Source organism: Eurosta solidaginis, chromosome 1 (genome assembly GCF_040869045.1).
Source record: "Eurosta solidaginis isolate ZX-2024a chromosome 1, ASM4086904v1, whole genome shotgun sequence".
In the NCBI taxonomy this organism is placed as follows: domain Eukaryota; kingdom Metazoa; phylum Arthropoda; class Insecta; order Diptera; family Tephritidae; genus Eurosta; species Eurosta solidaginis.
In genome coordinates, this window is record NC_090319.1 from 49,471,874 (window position 1) to 49,485,257 (window position 13,384).

At 38.1% G+C, this 13,384-nt stretch overlaps 1 protein-coding gene across 1 annotated transcript in view; it reads right to left on the reverse strand.

Annotated features, from left to right (window-relative positions):
* Positions 1-13,384, reverse strand: part of LOC137252812 (dipeptidyl peptidase 9) — a 44,385-nt gene that overhangs the window by 29,995 nt on the left and 1,006 nt on the right. The window contains exons 2-3 of the mRNA XM_067788892.1: positions 8,034-9,380; positions 2,120-2,339 (exon numbers count right to left, since the gene is read on the reverse strand). Coding sequence (XP_067644993.1) covers positions 2,120-2,339; positions 8,034-9,166 — 1,353 coding nt within the window. The 5' untranslated portion in view covers positions 9,167-9,380. The remainder of the gene's footprint in view (positions 1-2,119; positions 2,340-8,033; positions 9,381-13,384) is intronic.

Consider the following 13,384-nt stretch of genomic DNA (forward strand, 5'->3'; position numbering starts at 1 on the left):
AAGGTTTTTCGTATCGTTTTGGGATCATTTCGGCACGATTACAGGACTATTTCAGGACCATTTCGTGATCGATTTGCGACTGCTTCTGGATCACTTCGAGATTGGTAAGGGGTCATGGGGGTGGCACAGTCTTTAAAACTCAAATTTTAATATTGGACATTAGAATCAAAATAAAATAAAACTCATGAAGTTTCCCGCCTATAACTGCTACTATGCCAATGTGCTCTGACGTGTGACACAGATAAAATGAATTCACAAAATTGTCTCACATTGTAGTTTTAATGTAGTCTACCTAAGAACAGTGTGTTTTTAATATTATGTGGTAAAATTATATTCGCTTCTGTGAAAACAATAATCCCTAATTCTGAAAATAAATCCGTAATGATCTCGAAACAGACCGAATAGATCCCGAAAACAATTCTAAAATTATACCGAAATAGTTCTGCAGAAATTCCGAAAAAGTCCCGAAATGATAGCTGAATCCTGATATTATACCGAAAAATTACTGGAATGATCTGGAAAAAGTACTGAAAACAATCTCAAAAAGGTCCGAGAATATACTGTAGGTATATCCCAGGTCCACATTTAGAGCAATATCCCCGAAAAAACCATCGAATCGTACATTTTTTTGCAAACAGATTTAACGCAAAATTTTAGATTTTTGGAAAAACGCAATTGAAGTTTTGTTATGTTCTCTTACACAAGAGGAATATAAGAGAGAACTTGAGGTCATATATAATATCGCTGCAAACAACGGATATAAAAAAGCACTAGTAGATAAGCTCAGAAGGACAAATGGAGAACCAAAAAGAAATAATGAAAATGAAAATAATAGCTGGACGACTATGACATATACTGGAAAAGCAACATATAAATTGGCAAACTTCTTTAAAAAATACAACATTAACACAGCATTCAAAACATCGAACAATCTAGGGCGAAAACTAAGAACTAACATTAACTCAGAGGATCCGTTTAGCAGCCACGGCATATACAAGCTTACCTGCGGATGCCAGCATAGTTACATAGGACAAACAGGACGGCAAATAACGAGGTTCAGAGAACATATTAGAGATTACAACAAAAAAAAATACGGAATCCAAACATTATACCCGAGTCTAACTTCGCGAATCACATGGTCGAGAATGAATGTTCCCCAGCAAACATCAATAAAACAGTTAGGGTTTTTCACATACAAGAAAAGGGCCGACGTCTCAACGTACTCGAAAACATGGAAATCTACAAACAGAAAACATTCGACGGTAGTATAATAAACGAACAGATAAACACAATTTCTGACACAATATTCGAGCCTTTAAAACTTGTTTACAGGAAACAACTTAATCACACAGGTGCAACAGACAAACACACAACAACAAATAAACACAAAACAATTAACACACCAAAACAAAAAACCCACAAAGAAGGTCAAACGACTAAAATCACAGATTTCTACCTACCCCAGTCAGCCACACAAATCGATTAGTAAACCACCCTCGGTTCTGAACGAACACACAGCACATACACATAACTAGATATACACAAGCATCAATTTCACAATACCTGCTCATATACCTACGAACTATAAATACAGGACAAATGACAACAACAGATCAGAACGAAAATCGACACTGATGATGGCACAACGCCGAAACCGGTTTGTCTCAAAACCAAATTTGACAAGGGATGACGGAAAATCGTTCCAATATATATCTTCTATAGTTTGCTTGGAAACTGGCATGTTTCAATCGTCTTAGTTTTCGACGCACCAGGTACAAAATCGAGATGGTCCACATTTTTTCCAAATTTCGTTACTTTGTACGTTGCAATTCATAATTATTTCCCACAAACTACTTATTTTTACTTCGTTTTAGGAGTACTAAGGCTGTCCTTAAGACAGGTTTAAGGATGAGTTGCCCATCACAACTTAATATATTTACAAAAAGGGAATGCCATCCAAACCATTACTCAAGTCAGAAGCCACATTTTTTAGTCTTTCACGCGAACAACGAACTGTGCTAGTCTTTCACAAAAATAATGAACTCTGCTAGTTTTCCAAACCAAAACTGAAAAGTGGGACCAACGATATTTACTTAACTAATTTCTCAGATTTACTTACACTGTAACCGGTGTCAAGACATTGATACAGATCACTGAAGCAGGGAAATACAATTTTTCCACTTGGCTTGTGCATCTCAAACGAAGTGATGCCCCACGTTGAAAGACGTTTTCGTTCCTGTAATAGCTGGAATTCTCTCGACCAAGGATTTACGCCACTACTACCAGCTGCTGCAGCTACACTAGATATTGGTTGTTGTAATACTATTTTCCATTGAAGTCTACAACAAAGAAAAATGGAGAGGCAAATTAAAATGTTGGCCTTCGTTTTGATCTGGGTGGTTGATATCGTCATCGCTCTGGCATAAACCACTAAGTCCAAAATGATTTAATGGCTCATGCCTGCCATAAAAAGGTTGGTATGTGACTAAGTATGCAACCAGCTATACATGTTGAAATGGGCTTCATGAGGTTTGATGGTCGAAATTGTTCCTTTACGAGCATGTTTGCTGTCATTAATTCAAAAATGCCAAAATGGACTGAGTGACTTTTGCTTGAACGCCGACGATAAGCTCTTTTTCATATGTATGTACGCATAATACATAATTCTAAGTATATGTATGTATATTCAGTGAAACGTCGATATAATCTTAATTGATAAATTGAAGAATGTTATCAATAGATGAAACGTCATCGATATCTTAGTTCATAGCAATATAAAACTAAATGTATGCATATCTTCTAAAAATTCAAAAATATTTTGTATCAAAACCCGATCTTAAAGTTAGTAGATTAATCAGCTTTAGCCTAACAAAGTGCAGCTCTCAAGTTATCCTTTTAACTCAGAGTAAGCTTTTTGCAAGGGTTTAGACTCATACAATACAGAAATCCCGATCACTCATAATACTTTTCCGTGGGATAAGGCGTTTATAAAATAATTCTCACATAAAACGTATTCAACAGAATTCAGGGCGTTTTGGGACTATAAGCCCAGATAGGGAGATATTCCACTCAGCCGTAGATTTTAATATTTTACTGTGAAGGAAATAATACTCACACTTTTAGTTTCGACGTGAAAAACAAAAGTCAGTGTCGAATAGTTCGCTCCCTAATTTTCATTTGATGTATATTGGAACGATTTTCGTCATCCCTTGTCAAATTTGGTTTTGAGACAAACCGGTTTCGGTGTAGTGCCATCATCAGTGTCGATTTTCGTTCTGATCTGTTGTTGTCGTTTGTCCTGTATTTATAGTTCGTAGGTACATGAGAGCAGGTATTGTCAAAATTGATGCTTGTGCATATTTAGTTATGTGTATGTGCTGTGTGTTCATTCAGAACCGAGGGTTGTTTTTACTGATCGATTTGTGTGGCTGACTGGGGCAGGTAAAAATCCGTAATTTTAGTTGTTTGACCTTCTTTGTGGGTTTGTTGTTTTGGTGTGTTAATTGTTTTGTGTTTATCTGTTGTTGTGTGTTTGTCTGTTGTACCTGTCTGATTACTTTGTTTCTTGTAAAGAAGTTTTAAAGGCTCAAATATTGTGTCAGAAATTGTGTTTATCTGTTCGTTTATTACTCTACCGTCGAATGTTTTCTGTTTGTCCTGTATTTATACTTCGTAGGTACATGAGAGCAGGTATTGTCAAAATTGATGCTTGTGTATATTTAGTTATGTGTATGTGCTGTGTGTTCATTCAGAACCGAGGATGGGTTTTACTGATCGATTTGTGTGGCTTACTGGGGCAGGTAAAAATCCGTAATTTTAGTCGTTTGACCCTCTTTGTGGGTTTGTTGTTTTGGTGTGTTAATTGTTTTGTGTTTATCTGTTGTTGTGTGTTTGTCTGTTGTACCTGTGTGATTACTTTGTTTCTTGTAACCAAGTTTTAAAGGCTCGAATATTGTGTCAGAAATTGTGTTTATCTGTTCGTTTATTATTCTACCGTCGAATGTTTTCTGTTTGTAGATTTCCATGTTTCGAGTACGTTGAGACGTCGGCTTTTTGTTTGTATGTGAAGAACCCTAACTGTTTTATTGATGTTTGCTAGGGAACATTCATCTTCGACCATGTGATTCGCGAAGTTAGACTCGGGTATAATGTTTAGATTCCGTATTTTTTTGTTATAATTAATTTGTTTATTGGCCGTTAATGAATAAATATATAATAGCAACAAACCGAGTTGTTTTATTTAAAAGAGGCCTAGAGCTCACAAACAGAAAAATATATGTATTTTTTGTTGTAATTTCTACTATGTTCTCTGAACCTCGTTCTTATTTGCCGTCCTGTTTGTCCTATGTAACTATGTTGGCATCCGCAGATAAGCTTGTATACGCCGTGACTGCTAAACGGATCCTCTGAGTTAGTGTTAGTTCTTAGTTTTCGTCCTAGATTATTCGATGTTTTGAATGATGTGTTAATGTTGTATTTTTTAAAGAAGTTTGCCAATTTATATGTTGCTTTTCCAGTATATGTCATAGTCGTCCAGCTATTATTTTCCTTTTCATTATTTCTTTTTCGTTCTCCATTTGTCCTTCTGAGCTTATCTACTAGTGCTTTTTTATATCCGTTGTTTAAAGCGATATTATATATGACCTCAATTTCTCTCTTATATGCCTCTTGCGTAAGAGGTGTTCTTTCAAGTATATGTACCAAGTGCCTTAATGCTGCATTTTTATGCTGTTGGAGGTGATTTGAGGTATTATGTATTATTGTGTCGGTGGCCGTTGGCTTTCTATATATATCATAGTTAAATCTTTTGGCTTCTTTATCAATATTTATCGTGAGGTCTAGATAGTTGATTCCTGCGTGTTTTTCGGTTTCCATTGTAAATTGTATATTTCCGTGCTGCTTGTTAAGGTACTCCAGTACAAGCTCTTGTTGTTGTTGTTGTTGTTGTAGCAATACTCGCCCCACCTAATAGCCGCGACCGATCACAAATTGTCATCAATATCCTCTAACGGGAGTCCAAGGAAACTTGCCGTTTCAACAGGGGTGGACCATAAGGAAAGGGGTGTTAGAGGCGTTGATTCCACATTACAATTGAAGAGATGGTTGGTGTCATGTGGGGACACATTGCAAGCGGGGCATACATTTTGTATGTCAGGGTTGATTCTGTATAGGTAAGAGTTTAACCTGTTACAGTATCCAGAACGAAGTTGAGCAAGAGTGACACGCGTTTCCCTGGGGAGTATGCGTTCCTCTTCCGCAAGTTTTGGATAATTTTCGTTAAGTACTGGATTCACCGGGCAATTCCCGGCATAAAGGTCCGACGCTTGTTTATGGAGTTCACCAAGGACCTGCTTGTGTTTTTTCACTTCATACGGCTGGGTTCTCAGGTGCCGTATTTCCTCAAAATGCTTACGGAGATGACTCCTTAAGCCCCTAGGCGGTGCTGGTTCATCAATCAGATGTCTGTTGGGATGCCCAGGTTTCTCGGTATTCAACAGGAACTGTTTGGTCAGCATTTTGGTTTTACCAAACCAAACAGTACAAGCTCTTCGTTATTAGTAGTTAAAACGCATATTATGTCATCCACGTATCTAGCATAAAATGACACGCCTAATTTGGACTTCAGCTCCTGTATGTACTTTTCTTCCAGATTTTGCATGAACACTTCCATAAGAATTGCTGATGTGGGGCTTCCCATTCTAAGACCGTTTGTTTGTCTATAGGTATATTTTATTGTTGAATTGAAAATAGTTTTGACGTAAAGTGGTTCTTAGCGTATTTGTGATTTGCATACTTTTCACTTATTTTTTTGTATTATGGACTATTGTTGAGCTAAGTCCAAAGTCTCCGATAGTGGTATTGATGGGTATAAATCTTTTATGTCAAAAGATACCAATTTGCTGTTCTTTGTTAGCTCTACGGTCTCAAGTTTCTCTCTTAGTTCTGTTGTGTTAGCTATTGCATACTCGTTCCTTAGCTCCAGAGTATCCTTCAATATCGTTTTTAAATATTTGGACAGTTTGTAACATGGTGCCGATTTAAAATTAATAATGGGCCTCATTGGCGTGTCCGGCTTGTGGATTTTTGGTAGCGCATAATGAAAAGGAAAATAATAGCTGGACGACTTTGACATATACTGGAAAAGCAACATATAAATTGCCAAACTTCTTTAAAAAATACAACATTAACACAGCATTCAAAACATCGACCAATCTAGGACGAAAACTAAGAACTAACAATAACTCAGAGGATACGTTTAGCAGCCATGGCGTATACAAGCTTACCTGCGGATGCCAACATAGTTACATAGGACAGACAGGACGGTAAATAAGAACGAGGTTCAAAGAACATATTAGAGATTAAAACAAAAAAATACGGAATCCAAACATTATACCCGAGTCTAACTTCGCGAATCACATGGTCGAGAGTGAATGTTCCCCAGCGAACATCAATAAAACAGTTAGGGTTCTTCACATACAAACAAAAAGCCGACGTTTCAACGTACTCGAAAACATGGAAATCTACAAACTGAAAACATTCGACGGTAGAATAATAAAGGAACAGATAAACACAATTTCTGACACAATATTCGAGTTTTTAAAACTTGTTTACAAGAAACAAAGTAATCACACAGGTACAACAGACAAACACACAACAACAAACAAACACAAAACAATTACCCTAGCGGGTTAGGGGATCAGAATATACCCGCGGTAGGTATGCCTGTCGTAAGAGGCGACTAAAATACCAGATTCAAGGGGCTGTGTAGCGCAACCCTTCAGGTTACCAGCGCAATATATAGCTTCTCCAAACCCAATTGTCAGCCTCACCTATCCGCGGCGAATCCTGTTTCACTAACAGACGAGGCTCTGGCGACCCCAAGCTCCTCATGGAACTTGGTGGTGGGGAGGGGGGAATGGCCTGAAGGTTTAATGTGGCCACATAAATCGTTCCCGAGATGGTCGGGCTAGCACCTTAATGGTGCTGTGGTACCGGAGCGTACCGGATCTGTATCCGGCAAAGGACCATCACATCGATAACACTCCCCAAAGAAAACATTCGACGGTAGAATAATAAAGGAACAGATAAACACAATTTCTGACACAATATTCGAGTTTTTAAAACTTGTTTACAAGAAACAAAGTAATCACACAGGTACAACAGACAAACACACAACAACAAACAAACACAAAACAATTACCCTAGCGGGTTAGGGGATCAGAATATACCCGCGGTAGGTATGCCTGTCGTAAGAGGCGACTAAAATACCAGATTCAAGGGGCTGTGTAGCGCAACCCTTCAGGTTACCAGCGCAACATATAGCTTCTCCAAACCCAATTGTCAGCCTCACCTATCCGCGGCGAATCCTGTTTCACTAACAGACGAGGCTCTGGCGACCCCAAGCTCCTCATGGAACTTGGTGGTGGGGAGGGGGGAATGGCCTGAAGGTTTAATGTGGCCACATAAATCGTTCCCGAGATGGTCGGGCTAGCACCTTAATGGTGCTGTGGTACCGGAGCGTACCGGATCTGTATCCGGCAAAGGACCATCACATCGATAACACTCCCCAAAGCCTTCGGGGAGCAATCTTATCGCTACAACAACAACAACAACAACAACAAAACAATTAACACACCAAAACAAAAAACCCACAAAGAAGGTCAAACGACTAAAATTACGGATTTTTACCTACCCCAGTCAGCCACACAAATCGATCAGTAGAAACCCCCCTCGGATCTGAATGAACACACAGCACATACACATAACTAAATATACACAAGCATCAATTTTGACAATACCTGCTCATGTACCTACGCACTATAAATACAGGGCAAACGACAACGAAACCGGTTTGTCTCAAAACCAAATTTGACAAGGGATGACAGAAAATCGTTCCAATATACATCATTTATCCACCCTGTCGGAATATAAACAAAACAAAATAATATCTTTCATTTCGTTATACCGAGACGTCACTGCACATACAAGCGTACACATATATGTAAATATGTACAAACTTATTTTAAACAAACCTCTTATTTTGGCTACTACTTAGAAAGGGTGCCGACAAATGAGGCGAATATGCTTCTGACGAACTTGGTGATGGCAAACGACTGCCTACACTTCCTGCACTACCAACACTTCCAGCAACATCCATGCCTGCGCTTGCAGCTGCAACAGAACTACTACTGCTCGCGCCAACAGTCATATCACTTTCTACATCAGCAATACTGCCACCATTTATCTCTGCAGTGGGAGAGTCATCATCAATATTTTGATCCATGCTTTCTTCATTACCATTCATATATATATCTGCATATAGCAATGTGGGTTCCCAAGCATTAGGTGGCGTACTTAGAAAATAACAACGTACTCGTCCATCAGACAATGTTCGAAATTGTATATTTGATGGCATCATACTAGATAAATTGATTAGCTGTCTTCTCATATCGTTAACAATTGCTTTAATCTCAGACCATGTTTTTCGCGGTGTGGGTGCGGGCACATGTCGATCGTCATCATCGTCATCATCATCTTCACAATCATCATCATCATCATCTAATTCATCCATATTTGGTGGTGTACCACTAGTCGGTGAACTAAGATGATTTGAAAGTGCTGATGCAGCCGCAACAACAACGGCAGCAGCTTCTGCCGTTGTAGCGTGCGCAGCTGCAGCCACAGTAGATATAGGGGATGTTAACGAATTGAAAGCTAATCCCAATGAAGAATAGAAGGCATTTGCAGTGGTACCTATTGAACTGCTAATACTACTTGGTGTACTTGCAGTACTTTGTGTACGATCACCAGATACGCGTGATGTAAATCCATCCAAAAGATTTGCTAACGACGATGTACTAGTTGCTATGCGTTCCGTTGTGGGTGATTGTATTGGTAGTTGTGTTAAGGGATTTATTGGTACTATAGCACTTGTACTTGTCATTATGGCTAGACTAGCACTACCAACATTTCTTGCATTTCCACTTATGCTACTGCCAATTGTATTGTTGCTATTATTATTGCTACTGTTATTTGTTAAAAGTGCGCTTGAACCACCAGTTATACTGCTACTCAATGGTGTTACATTTGCCGCTGAAGTTGTTGTAGTAGTCAAAGCTGATTGCAAACGACTATGCTGATGATGTGTCGTCAATGTTGAGTCCATAGTTTATTTAAATCTCGCACTACAGCCGTTATGATGGATTAGATGATTAAGAATATTATCTCAAATTCATTAATGTTATAACCACATTGACAATGTAATTGATTTATTAGATTTTGAATTGTGTCGATGAAATAACGTCGTATATTTACGGTACTACTTATACTCGTACATAAATTTTAATATGGCAACTTGAGAGTCTCGAGTATTATTATCGCTGTGAAGTAAATTTTATATATATATGGTATTTGTGTAAAGATTTGAACGCCTCGTAACTGTGTAACCCACACAATCCCTATTGCCTCTCATGTCAGAAACATGAATGTGTAAAAATATATTATCTATTCGTTTAAAAATTTTCAATGTAACTGATCGAATCTTTTATTTGTCCGGGGTTTATTTACTGTTATTTTTATACTCAGCTGAGCAGAGCTCAGCTTATGTTATGTTCGCATAACGGTAATCCGTAACGACATAAACTAATCGAGATAGACATAGACTTCTATATATCAAAATAATCTGGGCGAAAAAAGAAATTTATTTAGCCATGTCCGTCCGTCCCTCCGTCCGTAAACACGATAACTTGAGTAAATTTTGAGGTATCTTGATGAAATCTGGTATGTAGGTTTCTGAGCACTCGTCTCAGATCGCTATTTAAAAAGAACGAAATCGGACTATAACCACGCCCGCTTTTTCGATATCGAAAATTTCTAAAAACCGAATACGGATAAAGCGATGAAACTTGGTAGGTGGGTTGACCTTATGACGTAGAATAGAAAATTAGTAAAATTTTGGACAATGGGCGTGGTACCGCCCACTTTTGAAGGAAGGTAATTTGAAAGTTTTGCAAGCCGTAATTTGGCAGTCGTTGCAGTTATCATGATGAAATTTGGCAAGAGCGTTACTCCTATTCGTATATGTGTGCTAAATTAAAATTAGCAAAATCGGATGACGAACACGCCCACTTAAAAAAAAAATAGTTTAAGTCAAATTATAACAAAAAATTTAATATCTTTACAGTATATAAGTAAATTATGTCAACATTCAACTCCAGTAATGATATGGTGCAACAAAATACAAAAATAAAAGAAAATTTCAAAATGGCCGTGGCTCCGCCCTTTTTCATTTAATTTGTCTAGAATACTTTTAATGCCATAAGTCGAACAAAATTTAACCAATCCTTGTGAAATTTGGTAGGGGCATAGATTCTATGAAGATAACTGTTTTCTGTGAAAATGAGCGAAATCTGAACTCACTTTATCTTGGTATAAAATATGGCCGAAATCCGACTATGACCACGCCCACTTTTTCGATAACAAAAATTACGAAAAATGAAAAAAATGCCATAATTCTATACCAAATATGAAAAAAGGGATGAAACAATGTAATTGGATTGGTTTATTGACGCAAAAAATAACTTTAGAAAAAACTTAGTAAAATGGGTTGACACCTTCCATATTAAGTAGATTACATTGAAAAACGTTTGCAGGGCGAAATCAAAAGCCCTTGGAATCTTGGCAGGAATACTGTTCGTGGTATTACATATATAAATAAATTAGCGGTACCTGACAGATGATGTTCTGGGTCACCCTGGTCCACATTTTGGTCGATATCTCGAAAACGCCTTCACATATACAACTAAGGGCCACTCCCTTTTAAAACCCTCATTAATACCCTTAATTTAATACCCATATCGTACAAACAAATTCTAGAGTCACCCCTGGTCCACCTTTATGGCGATATCTCGAAAAGGCGTCGACCTATAGAACTAAGGCCACTACCTTTTAAAGTACTCATTAACGCCTTTCATTTGATTCCCATATCGTACAAGCACATTCTAGAGTCAGCCCCTGATCCACATTTATGGCGATATGCCGGAATGGCATACACCTATAGAACTATGGCCCACTCCCTTTTAAAATACTCTTTAATGCCTTCCATTTGATACCCAAGTCATACAAACACATTCCAGAGTTACCCTAGGTTCATTTTCCTAAATAGTGATTTCCCCTTATTTTGTCTCCAAAGCTCTCGGCTGAGTATCTAATGTTCGGTTACACCCGAATTTAGCCTTCCTTACTTGTTCTTCCTGTTTTCTCGAACCATTTTACAATAGTTTTAAAAAATGTCGGTATGTGTCGGTACAACTTAAGTCATGAAGTGTCCGCTGCAAGGTTAGATTTGTCGCTTATATTATCTTCTTAAAACAAAATTCCACTACATAAACATCTTTTGAAAGTATTAAGTAGATAAATTATAATATTTCTATTCGATCTTATATATTTAGTTTTGACATCTTCGGATAATTTTATTAAGGATCGATCAATCGGTTTTTCAAATCCTGCGATAAAAATGATGGCGCAGAAAATAAAATTATAAAAGGGACACTAAGTTTCCAAGCAACAAGGTTTTTCTACCAGCTGTACTCATACCAACAATCCTTGGACTTTTAGTTTGTTCCGCTATCTTCATTTCATGATTCCAAGCCATACATTAGGGAAGGTTTGATAAATTACTCATGTTACTCGTGTTACCCCTAAGATCCTTGGGTGACTGACAGTCGGTAGTGTGACACCATATACGTCCAATATTTGCGACATCTGTTACTTCCACGTCGTAAACAGGGTGTCCGTGGATTTTGTCGGTGATAATGCCAAGTTGCGCGAGGTGAAGAAACCAGAAAGATCGGGGAGATAGCTGTTTATTTTAGAAACTAATTCATCAACTGATGGGCCAGGTCCTGTAGCCATAATCGTGCAGTCGTCAGCATAGGAAATGATTGTGACTCCTGGTGGGGAAGCGAGTTTCGATATGTAAAAATTAAACAGAAGCGGGGAAAGGACACCACCCTGCGGAACCCCTTGTTTAATTTTTCTAGGTTTAGAAATTTCGTCCCTAAATTTAACCGACGCCTGCCGACCACTCAGATAATTAACGGTTCATCTTTTTAATCAAGCGGGAAGGTGTGAGCCTTCTATGTCTTGGAGTAACGTGCCGTGGTTGACTGTGTCAAAAGCTTTTGACAGGTCAAGTGCCACGAGGACCGTCCTATTATGGAGATCATGGTGTTATTTAACGTTACTTGACGCATTGGCGGCCTTCGCCCTCCCTTTTAAAAATAATTTCTCTGGGTAGGTCCAACACCGGTTTGGAGATCAAAACTACTTAGGTATATCCGCGCAAAACACTGGTGTTCACATCTTTTGTTGTGGTAACGACAAAATTATCCAACTTACAACAATCACATGAAAATTTTCAATTGCTTTTGCAAATACCTTCGATCCTAGATCCAACTTTTAGCTTCTTTTTTTGTACGAAAACAAATGAGTTTTAAAAAATATATATGTACTTTGTTAGATGACGTTATTGTTGCTGAAGCGTTGAAGATACTCCCCGAAATTTTGGGTTGTGTTATCGATGTTGATGGTATTTTCTCGGATATGGTGCGGTAAGTTCCAGTAAAAAGCACCACTAAAGCACTAGCCCGAGCATTAGTTTCACCTAGATTTAAAATAACCACATTGAATCCTCTAGGCCGTTTCGCCCCTACCACCTAGCATCAAGCGGAACTTGGGGTCGTCAGAGCCTCGCTTGCTAAATATGTGTGTGAAATATTTGTAACAAGATTCCCCTCGGGTAGGTGAGGTGGAAAAATGCTTTTTGGAAGCTATACAGCAATAAAGCTTTGTATTGCGCTGTCAATCCCTTGAATCTCAATTTTAGAGATCCTCTATTTGGTATATTACGCATTTGAGGCCTCCTTTGAAGATTTCGTTCAAGATTGGTTTATTTCAATTTCAAAGTTTTGATAAGCACTGCCTTCGCTTCTCTTCATGCTACTGCGGGAATTATATATGACATTGTTTCTTTGTCGAGCTACCCTGCTTTTAGAGCTTACCTAAGGGTTCCGAAAGGTCAATTATTTGGTTAAAGGTTCGGAATTACATTGAACAGTCTACTGATTATCCAAATATGGACGTAGATTTTTTTGCAATCAAACCAATTAGTTGTATACTAAAAGAATACGTAATTGCCAAAATGCCCAACTAATTCGAGTTCTGTCTTTTTTCTATATTTGCTACTGGCAGTTTCAACATGGTGATGTAGGACATATTTGCCATTAATTGCCAGTCTCATCATAACATAGCAATAATCCTACAAAATTCTAGTCAATGAACTAGAACGTTCGCCGACTACTTTGGCTTTTGACTGCAGGGTTTT